The sequence below is a fragment of the Phoca vitulina genome, unplaced genomic scaffold (genome assembly GCF_004348235.1).
Source record: "Phoca vitulina isolate PV1807 unplaced genomic scaffold, GSC_HSeal_1.0 scaffold7, whole genome shotgun sequence".
Lineage (NCBI taxonomy): Eukaryota > Metazoa > Chordata > Mammalia > Carnivora > Phocidae > Phoca > Phoca vitulina.
Window position 1 is genome coordinate 46,272,151 of NW_022589710.1, and position 21,373 is coordinate 46,293,523.

The 21,373-nt window shown below is 47.3% G+C and overlaps 1 protein-coding gene across 1 annotated transcript in view; it reads left to right on the plus strand.

The window, feature by feature from the left end:
* The window catches only part of IFT43 (intraflagellar transport 43), an 80,165-nt gene that overhangs the window by 37,482 nt on the left and 21,310 nt on the right, over nucleotides 1–21,373 (plus strand). Inside the window, exons 4-5 of the mRNA XM_032405642.1 lie at nucleotides 19,955–19,987; nucleotides 20,637–20,683. Coding sequence (XP_032261533.1) covers nucleotides 19,955–19,987; nucleotides 20,637–20,683 — 80 coding nt within the window. The remainder of the gene's footprint in view (nucleotides 1–19,954; nucleotides 19,988–20,636; nucleotides 20,684–21,373) is intronic.

A 21,373-nucleotide genomic window follows, 5' to 3' on the forward strand; every position in this document is an offset into this window, starting at 1 on the left:
ACTCACGGAGCTGCCGGGCTCCTAGATCTATAAGCACCGTTGCAAACACGTGTTTTGTCCTCTTGCACTAGCATTGTGACAGGCTTTCTCTCCTCACGGAAGTCAGTTTCTTAGCACGGGGGGGGAGCTTAGCTGGAATTTCACCACTGGTGTGCCCCGTGCCGCCCCGTGGGTACGGGGTGTGCCGAGATGTGTGGGCTCGGCTGCTGAGCCGCTGGGCCAAGCCCAGAGTTGCCAAGGCCCCTAGGCTGTAACCACACGCGGTCTTGTCTGTCACGCTAGTTTTCCATTAAAATGATAGTTTTAAGTGTTTTCTGTTGGAAAAGATGAAGGAAGGATTGGAGTTATGTATATAGCACTGGCTTTTATATCTATATGTGTATATGTATGTGTGTATGTAGTTACTTAGTGTTAAGAAGGTATACATGTAGTTGTGAGAAATCCTTTATCCTTTATGAGTCCAAGGATAAATAGAGAAGCTTGACAATATACGAAGAATGTCATTGTTCCTCTCCCTCCTTCCTCTCCTGCTGAAGATAATTTTTATTAACTGATAAGGACTATTTTTGTTTATTAACCATCATTCCATTATCCTATCAAAATTAAAAACGCTTCCTTAATGTCATCTGATATCTAGCCATATTCAGATACTTCCATTGTCTCAAAGATGTCTTTTTACAGTTGGATTGTAAAAAGGGCAAATCAAGGTCTACACCTTATATTTAGTTGTTAGATGTCTTTAGTCTCCCTTTTGTTCTGCAAACCCCCTGCCTCCCTTTCTCTCTATGCCATTGATTTTTTTTCTTTTTCTCCTTTTCTTTCTTTTTTTGGGGGGGGGTTGGGGAAAATAGTCTTGCAGAGTGTCCCACATTCTGGATTTGGCTCACGCTTCCTGATCATGGTGTTTAGCTGGTTCCTCTGTCCTTCAGGTTCCTTGTGAAGCTGGTGGTTAGATCTGGATTAATCTAGCAAGTTAGATTCCGGCTCACTGTTTTGGCAGGCGTATTTTGAGGGTGGTCCTGTGCCCATCCTGCTGCGTCACATCCGAAGGCGCAGGCAGGCGTGAGAGGCGCAGGTGTGCGGGGGTTCCATGTGAAGCGAGGCTTCGTGAAGTGGGGCCAGGAATGTGCCCTCCATTTCTGCTCCCCATCAAACTCCCACCTAGAGGCCATAGCATCCGTGGAGAATTGTTGCCTAGAGAGTGATATCAGTTGAAGGATGTCAAATGGTGATTTTCCAATTTTCCCTTAACAAAAATTCTTGTATAAAGAGCTTTCTTTTGTCAACTCTTTGGTTGCCTGAAATACAGTTCATATCTATAATCCTGCCCTTGGCTCCCTGCTCCAGTCTTTATTTCAAGAAGTTTCAAACCTGTAAGAAAGTGGAAAGGCTGGTACAGCAAACACCCTTCCGGGTAATGTTTTACCACCTGTGGCTCTTTCTACTGAACTGTTGCGAGAGCTGCAGCTGCCTGGGCATTGGCATTACTAATAATAGTCAGCAGTTCCTTTACAAGAGATTGGTGTCTGTATTTTCTGCTTCTGAGTCTGTAGGGCCTGGCACACTGAGGTGCTCCATTCATACTTGATCAGGGAGTGAGTCTGGGACATTTCTTACAGAGCTCTAGTAATTAAAAAGGGACCAAGGATCCCCAGGTCTGTCCAAGTATAAAATCTTAATTCTTGACCTTCAGATTTTCATCAATAAACATAATTTTGTTTATTTAGTTTTCAAAAAAAACCAAAACAAATTAGAAAAATTGAGAATTTATTTTCCACATGCTGCCCACCGTCACAAGGAACCTGGGATCGGCATGGCGGGACCGGGGGTCCTGGGCACCGTGGGTGAACTTGGTTCTCAGTGAGGTCGGCCATGAGAGATGAGTGTCCAAGATAAGGTGAAATCAGTGAAGCGGTTGCATATGAGCTGGTGAGAAGGAGAGTCCTCGGTAGCTAGTTGTGCACCCATTTTCAGTGGCTGTGCCCAGGGCTTGGGCGCCATGTCCCTGTTTCTGTGGCTTTTGGATATGCCCACAGGAGCCTCAGTGTAGACCTCTGTCTCAACTTTCTATCATGTGCTTTCTCATGCATTTATGCGTTCCCTTTATGTGGCCTCCAAGACATGGCAGATTCAGAAAAGGTAACCTTGGGGCTCGGCAACAACAGATCTCTTAAATGTACACCTTACATTTGTTTGTTCTGCATAGGCTCCCCAAAGAGTAATTTCTGGCTTTGCTCTCTACCCACATTCAGAGCCTGGACAGAAAGTTGGCAAAGGAAGGTCTAGATCAGTTTCTATTTTAATTGAACGTGGAGAATTCACAGTTTTTTTTAAATTAGAATTTAATTGTATTGTTTATTGCTGGAAATTACATGTGTTCAGTAGGATCTGAAGATGAAATAAATAACACCTAGACTATATACGTTGAAATAACTCACGAAGAAAGAAGTGTCCTCACTGAAGTAGTGGGAAGTGTGGAGTGTGCCCAGCTCCTTCTATCCTTAGGCCTTTCCCGTCTCAACACACTTGTACCATTCTGGTAGATGTCATCGGCTTTGGTAACTGGTTCATGGGAAGGAGTGAGAATAATGGACAGATAACAGGACTGTCGTTTCCCATTCGGCCCCGCAGTGCACAGCAAAGAGGCCATTACTAAAAGTCACCCTTCAAACAAACTCCTACGTCTGAGTCATTGTATAACTTCATGTCGTCTTTTGAGACATTAGAACTCTTAGTGAATCTGAATTTTATTTATTTATTTTTATATACATTAGGAATATACATAGCAGAGAATTCAAAGGGTAAGGAAGGACGATATGAAGCTAAAGCTCTCCTTCCCTGCTCCCCCCAGGCACTCTGTTTCCCTTCCCAGAGACAACCACTGTTCACCAGTATCCTTCCAAAGAGACTCCATGCATTTACAAGAAACACAGGTTAATGTATTCTTTTATCCCCTCACATAAATGGTAACGTGTCTATTCTCTATTTTTCTTTTATCATACAACAGTATTTCTTTTTTTTTTTAAAGAGTTTGTTTATTTATTAGAGAGCACAAGTGGGAGGGGCAGAGGGAGAGGGAGAAGCAGACTCCCTGCCTGGCAGGGGGCCTGATGCAGGACTCAATCCCAGGACCCTGAGATCATGACGTGAGCCGAAGGCAGATGCTAAACCAACTGAGCCACCCAGGCGCCCCCATATGACAGTATTTGTTGGTGGTCTTTCTGAATCGCAATACAGAGTAGAACTGTCTCATTTTTAAGGGCTACACGGTACTCCAGAATTTCCTATCTCAATAAAAGTAATCATAAGCCCACAATAGATGTGCCATTTTCCCAGATTGAGAAAGCAGATTTCCCTTGTTTATTCACGTACTAAATATAACATGATCCTTTGGAAAGTATCATAAAAGCTTCAGATAAGGTACATATAGACCCCTTAGGGTAAGGAAAAGGTATGAAGCATGCATCAACCTTTTTCTCTTTGAGGTTCCGGTGGAGGGCATTTTCACATACTTCCACTTAGATTGATATAGTGATGTTCAGTTTAGAGCAAGCAGAGATGTTCTGTGTTATAGTCATTGCAGGTTAGAGCCCTGGATGGCTTGTCTAGTGTCACAAAACCAATTTACTTATGCAAATGACTAAATATGAAATAATTGGAATCTTGCAATTCTGTCAAGTGCCTCCCAATTGAAGGTGATAGCAGTCTGTTCCTGTAAGCCCCATGTGGAGTAGCATTTGGTTACTTCACTTCCCACTCTGAAAAGTGGAGCAGTCTCCCTGACAAGCGGCCCTAGTCAGTGCCCTCCCTAGAGCAGAGGTGAGTACCTGATGCCCAAGGAGGAGGGGAGGAGCACGTGCGGTGACTTGAGGTGAACTTGTTGTTAATGCCTGTGTACCAGGGAAGGGACAGCTGAGGCCCCGAGGCCACATGGCATCCAATGGCTGTGTTTCTAAGGGCCTAAGTCAGCAGAACTGCTTCCCAGTTGCCCGTGGGGAGACTTGTGTGGAGGCCTGTGTGGTAGCCTGTGTGGAGGCCCGCTGAAAGACTATGAGGTCCAGGCCCTGATCCCCACCTCCCCCTGAGCCTGCTCTCAACTTCCTTTCAGGCCTTCCTTTTCTTAACAAGTTAAGCTACTCTTGAATTTCATTTTTTTTTTTTTAGATTGATTTATTTGAGAGACAGAGTAGGGGGAGGAGCAGAGGGGGAGGGAGAGAGAGAATCTCCAGCAGTCTCCCCACTGAGCGCAGAGCTCAATCCCACCACCCTGAGATCATGACCTGAGCTGAAACCAAGAGTCAGATGCTCAACCGACTGAGGCGTCCCTTGAATTTCATGTTTGTAATTGAAAACCAGGAGTGGTTCTAGAGTGAGTTCTTAGCGTGTGCTGTGAAGGCTTTGACTTGTGGCCCTTTGCAGTTTCTCATTTTGCAGAAGTGCAAATTCTCCTGTGACTAGAGCTGCTCATTTCGTGGAGCCAGGGGTAGGATCGTAAAGTAAGAGGGTCTCTGAGGGTCAGGGAAGAAATGATAGTCCCGCAGAAGTATCCCTTAAGTAACAGCCAAAAAGCACAGCGTCCTGTGGAGTATTTCTGTATCTCTCTGGATTATCACACAGTGCGGGGGTTTTGAAACCAGAAGGTTAGAGCCAGTCTTGTCCAATCTCCTGTCAAATTCTAGTGTCTCTAGCAGTGCTGGTCCGGGGTCTGCTTGAATCCCTCCATTGCTGGGGAACTCAGTGGGAGTGTACTTTTTTTATAAAGACTTTTTTAGTTCTGCAAGGAAGCCAAGAGCACTTTAATGATGTAAAAACTCAAACAAGACAGATAATGCTAAATTTGCCTGAAACCACCATCTTGTCCAAGCCTAGTCATCTCTCTAGAAGTAACTACTGGTAACAGTTCTTTGGTTATCTTTTACCAACAATAGATACTCAGTATAATTCAATATACAATTTTACACAATAGGTATGCTTACTGAAATCTCTATTTTTTTTTACATAAATACGTTCATATTAAGGGTGTTCTTAATTTTTTTCATTTTTCATTGAGCAGTACACCTAGAGATCTTTTAGTACAGGCAGATTTACTTCATGTTTCTAACTGCTGCATCGCGGTGTTATGGAGTATGCACCGTTCACTCGGTTGGTGGGCATTGAGGTTATTTCTAATTTTTTTAAAGATTTTATTTATTAGACAGAGAGAGAGTGAGCATGAGCAGAGGGGGAGAGGGAGAAGCAGACTCCTCGCTGAGCAGGGAGCCTGATACAGGGCTCAATCCCAGGACCCCGAGATCATGACCTGACCTGAAGGCAGACACTTAACTGACTGAGCCACCCAGGCGCCCCAGTTATTTCTAGTTTTTATGCCATTGTCAACCCCCTGATTTAGGAAATTTACAGTTTCACCCTCTGATCAGGATTCCACCTTCTGGGGCCCCATTGCAGAACTGTGTGGACAGCCCGCATGTCTTGCCCACCCCCTTGTTGAATGGATGAGAAAACACACATGCACACGTCATTTATTGTGGCTTTTGTGCTGGGCACAGCTAAGCACAGTTGTCTTACTTTATCCTTAAAACAACACCCGTGAGGGCGCCTGGGTGGCTCGGTTGGTTAAGTGACTGCCTTCGGCTCAGGTCATGATCCTGGAGTCCCAGGATCGAGTCCCGTATCGGGCTCCATGCTGAGCAGGGAGTCTGCTTCTCCCTCTGACCCTCCCCCCCTCATGTGTTCTCTTTCTCATTCTCTCTCTCTCAAATAAATAAATAAAATCTTTAAAGAAAAAAAAAACAACAACCCCCGTGAGATAGGTACTCTTATTGTCCTAGCTTACAGATGAGGAAGTAGAAGTTCGAGAAGATTAAGTAACTTGCTCAAAGTCCCATAGCTAGTAAGGAGCCAGTCAGGATTTGAACCCCGGGTGCACTGGGCCGCAGGGTCATGCTCTTGTCCTCTGTGTCTCGCTGCCTTCCGTTTTTGTGCCCTTGGCTCCTGATTTAGTACCTTTGCACTCGGTAGGCCCTCAGCAGACGTTCCCCGAGGGCTGTTTGGACATGGCTCCAGCATGTTCAGCCTGTGGGAAGAATAACAGGGAGTGAGCACTTGACCTTCACCTCCTCTGGCCTACCTGTCTGCAGAGCTGTGCTCCAGCCAGCCGCCGGGCCCCAGGAAGGTGAGTGCAAAGGATGCAGCCTGCACTTAGGGGCCCGAGCCAAGGCCAGGCCAGTCCTGCCATTAAAAGGCCTAATTAGGCTAGTCATTAAGTTCAATTAGGCATTGGAAATGATCATTCCTTCTAACCCTGCTGTGCCCTCCAAGAACTGGATCCATTCCCAGGCAGCCAGCTCGAGAGCCGGTTCTAGTTGCTGGTGCCTCGGCAGCCCCGCCTCTGGTTTCGGGCCTCTGACTCCTTTTCAAGGCTGAGGGCAGAGTAATCCAGGATCAGCCCAGAGCGGGGTGCTCCGAGTACATGTGAAATACAGTCAGGTGTCTGCCTTGGAGGCCATTTCCTGAGCTCCTTTCTGGTCACCCTCCTTTCTTAAGGCCACTAACCCTTTCCCCAGGCACCTATTAGGAGTTGGGACATCTGCCTGTGTTCTAGTCCCCTTCTGCCACTCACACACCGTGTCACCTCAGGGCAAGACATGTGGACTCTTGGGATGGAGGCTCCCTGAGGGGTCCGAACTAGATGATCTCTGAGTTCCCTTTTCAGCACTGGAATTTGATCCTGGGAAATCCCAATACATAAGCCTTGGGGTATACCGCATGTCTTCTCAGTGGGCACTGAACAGGGAGAGAGAGGAGGAGAGGTCCAGCGTGAGCCTGCGCCGAAAGCTCAGCACCGTCGCGCTCTGTCTCTTCAGCGTTAGAACAAAGTGGTCTCACAGGCCCTCCAGAACTCTGAAGGGACATTTGAACTTCTGAAATATGCTTTCTAGATGGTTCCTTGAAATATTTTAGTTTAGAAATCACTGCCTCGAAGTGAAACAGCTGACAGACACTGAGGCGGGACAGGCCTTCCAGGCACAGCGACCTGAATGTGCCACAGTGGCTTTAGAATGAACAGGGCTGGGTGACTAAAGCCCAGGGTTTGCCTAGAGAAGGGGCTGGAAATAGGTAAGGTAGAAATGGGCTTGAGTGCAGGACCTTGAACTCCAGGCACATGGTTTATTATTTAGAGAACAGGGAGCCACTGAAGTGTTGACAGGCATGTGACCAGTGGTGTGAGGGACGCATTATCTATCACACCTCTTCTGAATGCCTTTTTTTAAAGATTTTATTTATTTATTTGAGAGAGAGAGCACAAAGGGAGAGAGAGGGAGACCAGACTCCCGGCCAAGCAGGGAGCCTGATGCAGGGCTCGATCCCAGGATCCTGAGATCATGACCTGAGCCAAAAGCAGACGCTTAACCTACTGAGCCACCCAGGCGCCCCTGAATGCCTTTTTGACGTGACATAGTTTGGGATATTTGTAAGAGTTAAAAGACCCATTTCTCCTCATGTGGAATTATCTTAAAGGTGGGGATTATCTCCATTCTTGATAGCAGAGTGTTCTCTTTTTAGACCAGACAAAGCTGTGGAGAGAGTCAGCTCATCTTTTCTCCCTAAGTTGGATGCCCTTTTTCCCAGCAGATTTTGGTGATGTTGCTCATTCCTATCCCGAGATTGCACTGTTCTGCATCCAATTCAAATGCTTGCTTTCTCTTAAGAGACTGTATGCTTAACTAGATATGATTGTGTGAGATTCGTTTTTCCATGGGATCTGTGTTCCTTCTCAATCAGGATGACCTCTCATTTGCCACTGGATGTGTTGTATTAGTTGAGGTTGCATTTATATCTGCAAGCAACAGGGAACCCCACTAGCAGAGGCTTAAACAGAAAGAGATTTGTCTCAAAAAACAAGAGGTCCAGGCTCCACAGTCTAAGGCTGGTGTGGCAGCTCCATGGTGATGACAGGGATGGAGCTCTTTCCATCCTCCTGCCCACCATCCTTCACATGTGGGCCTTCGTCATCATGTTCATGCCTCATGGTTATATGACGACTGTTGTACCTCCAGGCCTCACCTCTGTTTTCCAGCGAAGAAGAAGGGAGAATGACATGGAGGTGAAGGTATAGGGCTGTTTCTTAGCAGGAATTTGCCTTTTGGAGGAGACAGAATGGGGGGATGTACTTTCCAGGGACTGCTGCATCTTCCTCATTGGTCAGAAATGTGGTGTATGCCCACCGCTCAATGTGAAAGAGGCTGGGGAATTGATTATTTTCAGTTGGGCTCGTTGCCACCCCAAACAAAATTAGGGTTTGAATCCAGAGGAAGGGGAAAGGACTTTGGGGTAGGTACCAAGTTGTTTTCTGTGGTCAACCCCATCAAGCAGAGCTGTAGAAGTCACTGCGTGAGACTGCGTGTGTGATATAGAGGGTTGTGTGTGCTAAGGAGCATAGAAACAATTTCACCGAATTCTAGAAGCTTCCCAGCAGTGGGGAATCCTTTCAAAAGGATTTGAAAGCCAGAACAAGTTGCCTTTTAGACAGGGATAAACAGAAGTGGCCGAAATGAAGGAAGGGAACCAAGAGGCAGAGAAAGTAAAGCAGGAGATGGGAAACAGGAGAGGGGTGCCCGCTGAGAAACCTGGAGGTTAATGCTGGAGGCGAAGTCAATATCATTGTAGGACTCAGGGTCCAGCTGGTGGAGAGGCTCTGGGAGCCAGGCAAAGTGTTTCTCATGTGGGGATGGGAGGCACCATCTATCCAGGCCAGGCGGTGAGGGCTGGCTGCTGGACGTGTCTACTGAGGGCTCCAGGCAAGTTCAGCAAGGGGCAGCAGGAATGTGGGAAGTGGGGGCACGGAATGAGGGGTCTAGAAGCAAAAAGTATGAAGCAACACAGCTGGGCAGTCCTAGCCAGCACCCACCTCAGGGCTGGGGTTCAGTTGCAGCACCAAGGAGGAGAAAGCATGTCCAGCCTGGGCAGTGATTAGCAGCATAGGGAGTAGAGACTGGGGTGAGAATAATAATAATGTTGGTAACAGCCACTCTTCACCGAACACTTCTTGTGTGCCATGTCCTATGCTAAATGCTTTGCATGAATTAGCTCATTTGACTCTTTGAACAATCCTGTGAAGCAGAATGTGGTGGTATCACTGATTTTGCAGTTTTTAGTGGCTTTTGCCTGAGAGCACACAGCTAGTGATTGGTGAAACTCTGCTTTGAACCCTCTGACTCCAGAGCCCCACCAGCCGCTGGTTTTAAGCCAGTTGTTCAAATTAGGATCAGAGCTCAGCACCCACACATAGGCTGGCCGGATCCCAAATGGTTGAGCCCAGGGCTCTGAGTCCTCTGGGACCCAGACAACAAAGGGCTGCTTTCTGGGGAGCTTGATTTGGAGGTTTGGAGGGTTCTGCACGACCAGACATCCTCTTTCCAGCTACGCAGAGGGAAAGGAAGTAGAGAGGAGTCCTAGTAAGCAGGAAGAAAACACCAGGAATGTTAAGATTGGAGTAAGTGTTCAGGAGAGGAGGGTAAAGGGAAAATAAATTTCCCTGTGCAATTGGGAAAGTAGTGGCTGGTTTTGACAACCCCTAAGGAAAGAGAAGGGAGGCCCGAGATGGAAAATGTGCTAAATTTCTGATGTAGGGAGTTTGTGTTTATTGTCTCTAAAAATGATTGAGTAGGGGCACCTGTGTGGCTCAGTCCGTTAAGCGGCCGACTCGGTTTCGGCCCAGGTCATGATCTCAGGGGTGTGGGATCGAGCCCCTGACAGGCTCTGCACTGCTGAATCTACTTGAGATTCGCTCCCTCTCCCTCTGCCCTCCCCCTACTCGTTCTCTCTCTCTCTCTCAAATAAATATTTTTAAAGAAGATTGAATAAAGGAAAGAGGGTTTCCTTCCTCCCTTTCTCCCTTCCTCCCTTCCTCCCTTCCTTTTTTGTTTTTTCTTGCCATGTTGACTTTGGAATCTCCAAACCAGCACATCCCAGTAATTGAAATTTTGGGGCCAGATAAGCCAGTTCCAAGGAAGGGGCTGCTGGGGGGGAAGGTGGTCAGACAGGGAATGGTGTAAATGGGGCAGGGTCAGTGTCATTCACAGAGCTGGGGAGAGACCTGGGAAGTCATGGAGTGCAGGGTCCCTTCAGTTTAGAGAGGGAGAAAGTGAGGCCTGGGGCACTTAAGGGACTCAGGTATAAAATCTTAGAGTTAGAAAAGCCCTTGGCCTGCTGCCCAAGGTCAGCCAGCTAATTAGTGTAATAGAACATGCCTCTCATTCTATAGCCATGCCCATCCACAAACCTCACATGCACGCATTTATCATGTTCACGGAAAGGCCATGCACTATGCTGTTCATGCAATAGTGGGTCTGTTAGCCTGAAATTGTCTTTACTGCGGTCCCTTCCAGAAATGCAGTGTTGATCATACAAAACAATCTTATTGAACAGAAAAACTTTCAGAGGAAAAAGTTAGGTATCCTGAGCAGCCAGCCTGCTGCAGGGGACTCGCTGCTTTGCAGCTTGAGCAGCTAAATGCCAGGAGGGGGCGATTAGGGATTCCCCTGACATAAATGATCTTCTTGTCCTCCCTTTGATGGATTCAGTCTCTCAAAAATAAAGTGCATTTGTGTACGTCATTCCTTACCTCATACTTCTTCCCTTTTCTTTTTAGTTCTTTATTGAGAAATAACCGAGAGCAGTTTTAGTATAGAAGCAGCCGCTTGGGCATCCGTCGGTATGAATATACACACGGAGTGCAGCCCCCTCACGTACTCTAGGTTTTCTCTGGTCTGTGGGTCTGCCAGAGGTTTTGCTTTTTGACCCATGCTTCTCTCACCACAGCTGGTCACGGGTGGCTGTACTGGGCCCTCCTGGTTTCACGGTAGTGCTCATATGAGAGGCCAGGTTTAGAAGCACCAGGGCGTCCTTGGCCCTGTCCAGGCTCATCTATAGCGGGGAGTCACCAGGGTGGGCCCTGAGCCTTGGAGGAGGCTACCCCACATGGGGCCTTCCGCACACCGACAGCTAGCCGGAAGAGGGTCACCTCTAATGGCGTGTGTCACCTTTTCTTTAAGCATCTAATTACTTGGCTGGGTCTGAATGTATTCATGGGCCTTTGGAGGGGCCACAGGATCTAGAAGCGGGGCAGAGAAAACAGTGGGTACAGGATTGGGAAGGAAATCTTTATAGGTCTCTCCGTTACAGAGCAGAAACTTCTCTCCAGGAGAAGCAAAAGACCCGACTCATTCAGTGATTAAAAATGGACTGAAATCTAGGTTTCCAGAAATAGTGATAAACGTTTGCCCCTGACTTGCGGACCCATGATTTCCTCTTGTTTCACTCTTTGTCCTCATGGCCACACTTCCCAGAGATAGGCGCTGAGCCTCATAGTTCCTGTCTTTTCCACTGGCCTTCAGTCCCTCAGCTCACGGCAGCGGGAAAGTCTCCGTTCACACCGTTCTAAATGTGCTCTTAACCTAGCTTGTAACCAAGCTAGCTTGACCTAGCTGTAGGTCAGACTTTGGGCAAACAGCAATACCTAGCTATGATAAAGTAAGTTCTGTGATTTTAAAAAATGATAGTTTTTCACAGTTAACCTTCTATATGACTGGTAATGCTAGCTTTCCATTGAGGAGCTAACGTTTTCCTTTAAATAAATCTGTTGAAGTAAAAGTAAAACATGAAGGAGGTGCAGAAAGTGTGAGGGTGGCATTTGAAAACCTGACAGCCAGTTGAGAAACACTGCCCTGCAGCGCAGCCCCCCCCCCACCCCGCTTTCCCCCCCAGCTTCTCCCCCAGCAGGAGGGCTCACAGAGCCTTTGCCACTCAGCCCCTTCCTGCTGCCTTGGTCCCTCAGCGAGTGGCATAGTGTTCATTGCCACCTCTCTTTCAGTTGTGGACTTAAGTAACTTGAAGGGAAAAAAGGGAACTCAGTGAAAATTCATTTCTAGTCCCATGGTTCCCTCCTGATCCCTGACCAATGTCAGTGTATATATTTATAGCGTTGAAACTAACACGTGTGGCACCTCGTCTGCATTTCAGCCACAGCGGGTCCCCTACTGGCTTCTGAACACCCCTGGCCCTTTCTGCCTCCTACCTCTACTCAGGTTGTTTCCTCCAGTAGGAGGAGCCTTCCTGGAGCTTTTCTGCCTCTCCAGGCCGGCTCATCTTTCAGGCTTCTAGAAAGTCTTCCCTGACGGTTGGAATCAGCATGACTAGTTACCAGGACATTTTGCTTCTATCTCCCTCACTTGTCCTGTGAAGTTGGGGACCACCATTTGTCCAGTAGATGAGGAGCGGGAACCTTGGTTTCTAGCTCCAGCTCTGTGTCCAGCGAGCCTCAGGGCTGTAGGTAGGTTGCTTTCTGGTCTCTGTTTTCTCAGGTAGAAGATGCACAGGGAGGGTTGCAGTAGTAGTCTTTCAGGAACTGCCATATGTGTCTTCTGGAGGCATTACTGCTATTTCTAGAATGTTCTTTTCTCTAGCCAGACTGTAAAATCCTGGGCAAAAGATCCCCAAATTCAACACCTTCTAGTTGTGCCAGATAGTTATCCGGTAAAGTGAATAAAATAATGTTCATTTGAGACACCAAAGAGTTATCAACTCTTATACTTTTTTACTTATTGATAGCAGGCATATACATACATTTTGTGTGTGCCCATAATTGTTTTTAGCTATTAGAACTTCGCACCTTTTTTTCCTCCTCATGAATGTTCCTTTAGAATTTGAATCAGAACAGAGATGTTATTTTGAATGTGACCAGCAGGGGGCAAACTTCACCCAGTAATTGCCTTATAAGTCACTATACTTTCAACTTGACAGGGCTTGGTAGTCTGCGTGGCCATCTGTTTTCATCTTTAAACTGGGCACCTTGTTGATGATACCAGCAGAAGCTAAATACGATCTAATATGACCTAAGGCCCCAAAATGCCAACACTTGAGTGCTGAGGAGTTCCTGCTTCTCTTTAAAAGAAGGGAGAAATACAAATACCTATAAATACGTGCTGGACTCTGAACCCATGAATGGCAAGAACTAAGAGCCGAGAGGAGAACAGTGGGAGCTTCAACTTGCAGGAGAGATTGCATTGAAGAGAAATCTGTTGGCCAAGTGAAATTTCATGACAAATATCTGACTTTTAATCGGTATTATAAGTGTGAGGACATCTTAGAGCAGATTACCCAGTCTATGGCCTGCTACTGAATAGCCAAGATTATATAGCCAAGATTACAGTGGCAACGTCTCCTTTGCTCAGATTCGGATTTTCACTGTGAAGGCTCTTTTTGTGGGTCACACATTTATAAAATAGAGCCTTGGTTTTTGATGTGCTAGTGAGGTGTTGTATGATCTGGGACACATCACCTCCTTTCTCTCATACCTTGGTAAAATTTACCCCAGTGAGGTTTGGAGGCACTTGTGAGATTTTTATTGGACATTTGAAAATTATGAGGACAGAAAACCTCATAAGAAAATGGTATTTTGACTTCTTTTCCTCCAGAGGAGTGATATGTTTTGAAAATGTAAGGTAGCTTTGGCTCCCGTTTGGCTGGTATCTCATTCTTGCTCTTCCCCTTGCCAAGTGCTTCTGACTTTGGCCCCCTGGCTGTGGAGTTTCCTCTTTTTGTCGTGGGAGTCCTGTGAGCTACACACAGTGGCTCCAGCTTTTTTTTCCCAGGCAACAAGTTCTACTAGTAACCATTTGTCCAGAGCCTTCACATCTGGATCAGAGGCCGTGGCCCCTGGGGGCTGGGTGAGCAGAGGGCCTTCCCCTGGGACAGTCGGGCCTCCAGATGCCTGGCACTTTGGTCTATTTTAAGCCTGATCTGTGTTGCAGCAGGAAGGTGAGTCTAGGGTCTAATATGTGCTGTGGATATTAAGAGACTTCAAGGACACTTCCCCCCATTTATCCCAGTTATGTCCCCTGCTAAAATAGGTTAACGGTGTCTAATTAACCACTGAACATTGTCATGCTGCATAAAGATAGCATCCGGGCTGTTCTCTGAGCCGTGGTACTTTATCTCCATTTAGATCTCTGCAGTATTCCATTAAACTCGAGAGAAACATTTTAACTGAGATGATGTCTACATTAGAGCTGCCTTTCACCCTTCAGCACGTAACCCGTGTAAGCAGCGGCTGAGGCCTTGTGTCTGGTACAGCAGGGAGGACAGAGGAGACAGACTTCTCGGGTGGGAGGCTCTGCACATCACAGCATTTCTACCCCCACCAAGCGCCAGAACGGCCCCCGAGGATCCAGGATTCAGTAGTGGTCCCCTGTGACTGCGATCACAGGACAGACCAGTGCCACCACGCTGGTCCTCAGCTGACCAAGTCATGCCTGTTGAATGGCAGTGTGGTCTCTGAATGCCAAGAGAAAGGAATTGTATTTGAGCAAAAGAACTTAGAAAAGGAGAGTGCGTGGAGGGAAGGGTGACTTCGCTACGTGGGATCTCCTTTTTTGCCACATGTGAGCTGTCATGTTGTAAATAAGACATATATAATAAATCCCACAGAACAATTAAACCAACATTAACTAACGAATTTTCAGGCCTGACAAAGTACAGTACTACTGTAGTGGAAAGTGCGTCCTCATCATGGAAAATATTAATTGGATTTGAAGCAGAGTCTGTGGAATGAGCATTTCCCATCGTGTAGAACTACCTACGTGCTTCTGTCATGTAGGGATTGAGAGCTGGGCTTTGGTGGCAGACAGCCCGGAGATTGTATTCGGGCCCTACGGCTTTCTAGCTGGGTGACCTTAGGCAACCTACTCTACTTCTCTGAGCCTGTCTCCTCGATTGTAAAATGGAACAAATAAATTAAAAAAAAAATAATGTGATAATGAAGTAAAATAATGTGCAATGCTATGTATCAATTAGTATTATATAATAGTAATATACATGAAGAAGATAACATAATAACAGTGCTAGGCACCCAACAAGCTCAATAAATGTTAACTGTTTTTGTTTTTTTTTAAGATTTTATTTATTTATTTGACAGAGAGAGAGAGACAGCGAGAGAGGGACACAAGCAGGGGGAGTGGGAGATGGAGAAGCAGGCTCCCCTCTGAGCAGGGAGCCTGATGTGGGGCTCGATCCCAGGTCCCTGGGATCATGACCTGAGCCGAAGGCAGACGCCCAACGACTGAGCCACCCAGGCGCCCTAAATGTTAACTGCTGATATCCTCAGTCATCAGCCTTCCTGCAACAGGCTTGTGGGGCCGGGCCTGGGGATGGACCTACCCCTGAGGAGCGAAGGTGCCTGTGGGAAGCTAAGGGGAAGAAACCTGGCAAGGGTCAGAGAGAAGCAGGGTGAATACCAGGAGGGACTGGTTGAGGGTTGGGCTGAACGAGGCTTTACATGGAGGTAGAGATAGCGAGACGACGCCCGTGCCAAGTCACCGACCTGGTCTGTGTGTCACTCGCTGGAAAGCCGGAAGCCCAAGTGTCCTTACTCCTGTTACCCTAGCCCCACAAGGTGGGAGGTGAAGGAGAACATTCCTGTCACTGTCCAGAGCTAAAGCTTCATTCTGCAAAATGGCCAAAGCAATCAGCAAGTGATGGAGTAGCTCTTAAAAAGAAACCTGGCATTTAATTAACTTTTCCAAGTGCTGGTTCAGCAACCTCTGTGTTTTACATTTTGAATATTGAACAAGCATCTCTAATCGGATCTGAACCGCTTCTGGGCCTGCCAGCCTGAAGAGCACCTGCTTCGGTTTTACGAACACCATGGAATCTTGTCTGAATTTCGGGGAAGCCAACTCAGGATTACTCAGGAATGGAGGCTACAGTCTGTGAAGCGTTTCTTCCCTTCCCTCAGCCTTTCGGTCAAGTCAGAGCTAATTAACATTTTGGTTAGAAAGAAGTGGGCAACTCGGCAGGATAGGGCAGCAAGGTTTCCATTTTGCTGCTTAGTACCCATAGTTCACCTTACTATCCGCAATGAGGTGTAAGGCGTTGATTCTCATATCTGACTGGGTCCCATTTCTAGAGATTACTACCTCAGAGGGCCTGGGGTGAGGCCCAGCACAGAGACACTGAAAAAAACTCAATGATGCTGTTGTGCACCAGTGGTTAAGCACTATTGGTTTAAAGGATTCTCCACGGCAGTTCTCTGTACGTTCTATTGCCTTCCGTAAGTGTGGGAAGTCAGGAATGGGCCGTCTGCACAGTAAATCCAAACAGATGTCTGGGTGCCCTGGGGACGTCTGAAAATCATCGGGTAGCTGCTTTTGAAAAGGCTTGGGGCAGTGTGTGTGGAATCCGGGGTGGAAGTCGGGAGATGGGGCTTCTTGCTGCGGCCTCGTTACTCATAGCTCGGTGATTTGGATGAAGCACACATCGAAGTGCCCCATGGCCCTGTCTGTCACATCGCGTCTCCAAAACCCACGTTGCCTCTTTTCCAAAGCTAGGCTGAGCTCGTGGCAGTGTTGCCAGACAGGAGGGGGAAGGAACCTGCAGAGTGCTCCACCTGCGTAAGGTGGCGTCCCCCGTGTTGTTACGACTGTCAGGTTCCCAGCCCCCCTCCCCCCAGTAGCCACTTCTGAGGAAGAAGGCACGTGGGCGGGGGGTGTAGTAGGAGACCAGAAGCCCAGGGCAGAGCTGACCGCAGCCCTGGAGACAGCCTGCCCTGGGCCTGGACCAGGTCGCGGTGTTTCCTCAGAAGTATGTCTGTGAGGAGGAGATGAGCCAGAACCCACAATCCTCTACCTCACGGTCTGTGGGGGGCAGGACTTTAGCCCAAATCCTTCTTTAGTTACCTACCCTGTTGAGCTACCATAGACCGCTGTATTTTGTTTCTGTTTTGTTTTTAACCTGTCACCAACAATTTAAAAATATACTCTATGTCATGACTGGATATGTCTGTATATAAAATGGGGGGAAGTCTATGTAATGCTTACCCTTACTATTTGCAGGATACTCTCTTTTCTATTCTACTTTATGCTATTAAAAAACAAAAAGAGGGGCGCCTGGGTGGTTCAATCGATTAATCATCCGTCTCTTGATTTTGGTTCGGGCCATGATCTCAGGGTCATGAGATTGAGCCCCATGTTGGGCTCCACGCTCAGTAGGGAATCTGCTTGAGATTCTCTCTCTCCCTCTCCCTTGACCCCTCCCCCGCTCTCTCACGCGCTCTCTCTGAAGATAAAGAAAAAGGAAAAGACAAGGAAGGCTGGTGGTGATCCACTAAACTGATTCCATGACTCACCGTGGGTCATGACCTTAGTTTGAAAATCACTGTGCTCGATTCTGTGTCCTTGTGCTGGGCTCTGACATTGTGTGACTTGAGGTAGCCGTGGAGACCAGGCAGGTACAAGACATCTGTGAAGTGGGGTTTTATTTCAGAATAACACCTTCAATCATGTTACTGAGATGCACATACAGATTAGTTAGTTGCATATTCGCATTTCTCTAAAGACATGTACTCTGCCAGTTCTCCCAAAACCTGCTGCCCACTTAGCCTTCCTTTTGCTTCCCTTGCTTTTGGTAGCTGCAAAGCTACAGGCAATACTTCACTTGCCTCTTAATTTCCACTGTAAGAGAGCCAGCAGTGCAGAGTGAAGGATAAAGGGCTTCTACGGGCCCCCCAGTGTCGGGAAGGGCTGGGAGCTCAGGCTCATCCCAGCCACGCTCCACTTCCCCAGAGTTTTCCATGTGGGAATGCCGGTCCAGTTTACAGGCTTTGTGTTTGAAGAATCCAGAAGTCCAGATTTTTGTACAGAATCTCCCAATTTGGGCAACAAATTCATGTTAAAACCAAACCAAACCAAACCAAAACAAACCAGCAGTGTGGTCCCGACAAATGGACATGCTTGCTAGACAAGGCCGGAAAATGCTCAGCTTTATCAAAGATAGGGCGTTCCATGGCCAGTTCTCCAGGGCCTTGCCCAAGTTCCCACTGGACTTTCTATCTCCTGAGCAGAAGGCTTGCCCAGAATCTGCTATTTCTGGCAGAGAGTGAGAGAAAATGGAAGAGAATGGGAGAACATGCCACCTGAGGGCATCCCCACCTCTGACCTTGAGGGCTCCATTTTGATCTTGCTCCTTGTCGTGGGGTGAAATGAAATTTGGGAGGGTCCTTGGGCTCCCCCTGGAGCGAGAGAGAGGAGAACATGAGCTCTGCAACAATTGTGCTGAATGTGAAACTCATCCCTGTTTTAGATGTTGATGGCAGTTAATCAGCCTTCCCCCGAAGATTAGCATTACCATTGTTTCCTTCAGACAAAATCACCGCTACTCTGGCCATGGCCCATCGCTTAGGAAGGAACGATGCAGTCACAACTCCTAAGGGTGATCAGGGATGCTATGTCTCTTACGTACAAAATGCAGCTGCCTTAATCACCTCGTCCTTCTCGGACCCTGTAGTCACCCGAGCCCTCCTGCCGTTGGTGACATATTACCAAGGCATTTGGATGGTGGGTTTGTAGAGTTCAGCTTCACCGGGACAATTAGAGGCAGTGGTCCTGGGGGGCAGACGTGAGCTGGGAGCAGAGCTTTCTGCCCTCCCACACAGGCAGAGGTGGCTTTGGCGGCTGTTAGGATTTTCTTGACTTAGAACAGTACTGGGAACCAGTATCATCCAGCAACAGCCCTGTGGTGATGCCTCGGGCACCCCGCTGCAGGTTGCCTGTGGTGCCTCCCCCTGCCTGTCTGTCCCACTCGCCCTCCTCCCCCGACTTGCTTCGTCTCTTTACTGTCCTGTGAAGAGGCAAAAACTGCAGCCTGGGAGATCCTCCTCAGAGTTGTTCCATCCTGTTCTTCCAGCTTTAGCTACCCATTCTCTTCTCCCTCCCAACAGAAGCCAAAATTCTGCCCTCCCCCTCCCTTAACAGTGCAGTCGGTGTGGTCTGAATTTCATGGACCCTAGTTTATTTAAACTTGGGCTTAATTTCAGATTATACTCAGAGAGGGGGAGTGGTTGTTTGCATTTTGCAGGAATTGCTGGTTGGTTCCGATGTCACTCTGTTGACTGACGAGGCTAGCGGGCTCCGCACTGTAGAAGGCCTGCTCATGCACTCCAGCTCCTGGCCATTAAGACACTGCCTCCACCCTTTGCCCATGATTTTCGTGGTGATTGACTTCTGACTTGAAAGAATTCATTAAAAAACCAACCAACTAACCAACAAAATCTATTGTGGAAATTTTCAGACATACAGAAAAGTAATCAACATGTACCCAACACCCAACTTTAATAATTGTCAGTGTTTGGTCAGTCTCATTTAGACTTTAGATCCGTGTTTCTCAGAGGGTCAGTAGTGACAACCTTACAGTAGGATTACCTAGGGATTTGTTTAAAATGCGCAATCCCAGACTCCCTTTCCCCCAGACCAGCTGATCCAGAAAGCTGTCTCTGCCAGGTCCAGCAATCTACATGTCTACCAAGCTTCTCAGATGGTTCTTACGCACATTGAAGATTGAGAACCAAGCCTTAGATAAATGTCTATATATAATTAGGCTTCCTGTTCTCATGGAATGGCTGAAGGGCAGTACCTGCCCAGCATCACTCATGGGGTCTTCTGGTCCTTCAAGTGGAGGCTGCAGAAAGGTCCAGAGCCTACAGCTTGAACTGCATGGTCAGTCCATCTCTTTTTACCACTGGGAAGCTGCACATGCTAACAACTAAAGCTCCAAGTAAGACCCAAGGCCTCAGTCCTAAGAAAGTGCTCTATAAATTGGTCCGTTAATTGTTGAAAGGAGGGAACTGTGTCATCTATATCCATCTGAGTTCTGAACTTCCCCATCTGTGCTTAAACTCAATGATTGAAGTTGGAGTTATAGTGAAATAAGACTATAAGTAGGCATTGTGATGTCTGTAATTCTCTCATGCTGGTTATGGGCCTTGCTCTAGAAAGAGAAATCCAGGTCAGTAAAGCACTTGGAATATGCTAATTTGCCCTCACTTTTGAAATCCCCTCTCCAACATATACCCCCATGCACGAGATTAACAGGTTCTTATAAACCTTGTTTTTCTTTTTTTCAGGTCAGGAAGGAGGGCTTCTGAAGAAATAGAAGAGTATGTTTCCAGCTTTCTTATTCATCCTTTGGTGACCTTTGCTAGCAGTGCAGCTTTGGTGGTCATTATCTGTTCAGCCTTTGTTGGACTCAGCATTTGAAAGCAGAATGAGCCTGGCTTTTTGTCTGGGCCTTTAGTGATGCACACTGAATCCAGGGTTCAGTTAATGCTGTTTCCTTAGCTGAAGGTCTGGACCCTGGCATTAATATCCATGTCCTTCTCCCACCCTGTGGTTTTTAGAACCATATGTCCAGGTATCAGGGTGCTGACCCCTGGATTCTTCTTTATTGATTCAGATGGGCAGAAACAATACCAGCCTTCTAAACCTAACCTTCTCCTAAGATTTGTATCAGAAAGGAAAATAAAAGGTTTCTAGGTAAAGATAGAATGTAAAGGCAGGGCCAGTGAATTTCACCCCACCCCCCGGGGGTGAGAGGAGCATTCGTATCATAGTCTGTAGAATGGTGCACCGCATGCCTTGTGCGACCGTATCTGGCAGACCCAAGTGCCTAATTAGGTTTGACCAAGTTGATGGAGGAAAATGGGTCCAGAGACCATCTAGGAGAAACAATAGATACAATAATGATTTGGGTGGTTTCTTCCTACGTGTGAAATTCATTTTCTTTCCTTTCCTTCTTTTCGGGGGCAGTCACCGCCTCAGACAGCAGAGCTTGGATGGATCAGATGATGGAGGAGGTAAGATGTGTTTGGAGCCGGAGAGACTCCACGGCCCCCAGAGCCTTTCCTGGGCCGCAGCTAAGGCCCTGTTGGCCGCAGCCTTCCTGGGAGGCAGTGTCCCCCTACCGTCTCATCTCCGTGCCTTGCTGAGCGCTGCGTCTGCCTGGAGGACCTCACCCCCCGTGGCTGTCTGCCAGCCCTGCTTGTCCTTCACAGTTCTGCTGAAGCATCTCCTCCTCTGAAAGGTCTTCCCTTCCCACCCACTCCCTTTCTGACTCTGATGTTTCTTCCCTATGCTCCCAAGGCTCCCTGGGCTAACCTCCAATATAACAACAGCAACACTAGCTAATACCTGTTAGGTGTTTATCATATACCAGGCACTTGATATACTGTCCTACCAGTTTATATTACGTTAAAGCATTTAATCATCACAGTAACCCCATGAGTTGGTACTATTGTCCCATTCTACAGTTGAGGAGACTAAAGCACAGGGAGGTTAAGTAAGGTTTTTCCAGTTCACTGTAAACTCTGTGCTCCAATGTGGATAGTTTCTACTGCTGTGTAAATGCTCTTTTCTTCTACAAAGTCTAATCTGCCATTAAGACCACTCAGTGAATTTGTTCTTTCAGAGACTGTATTTTTCAGCTCTAGAAGCTCCATTCGGTTCCGTGTCTTCCATTCATCTCCTTCTTTTGATCGTGTTTTGCT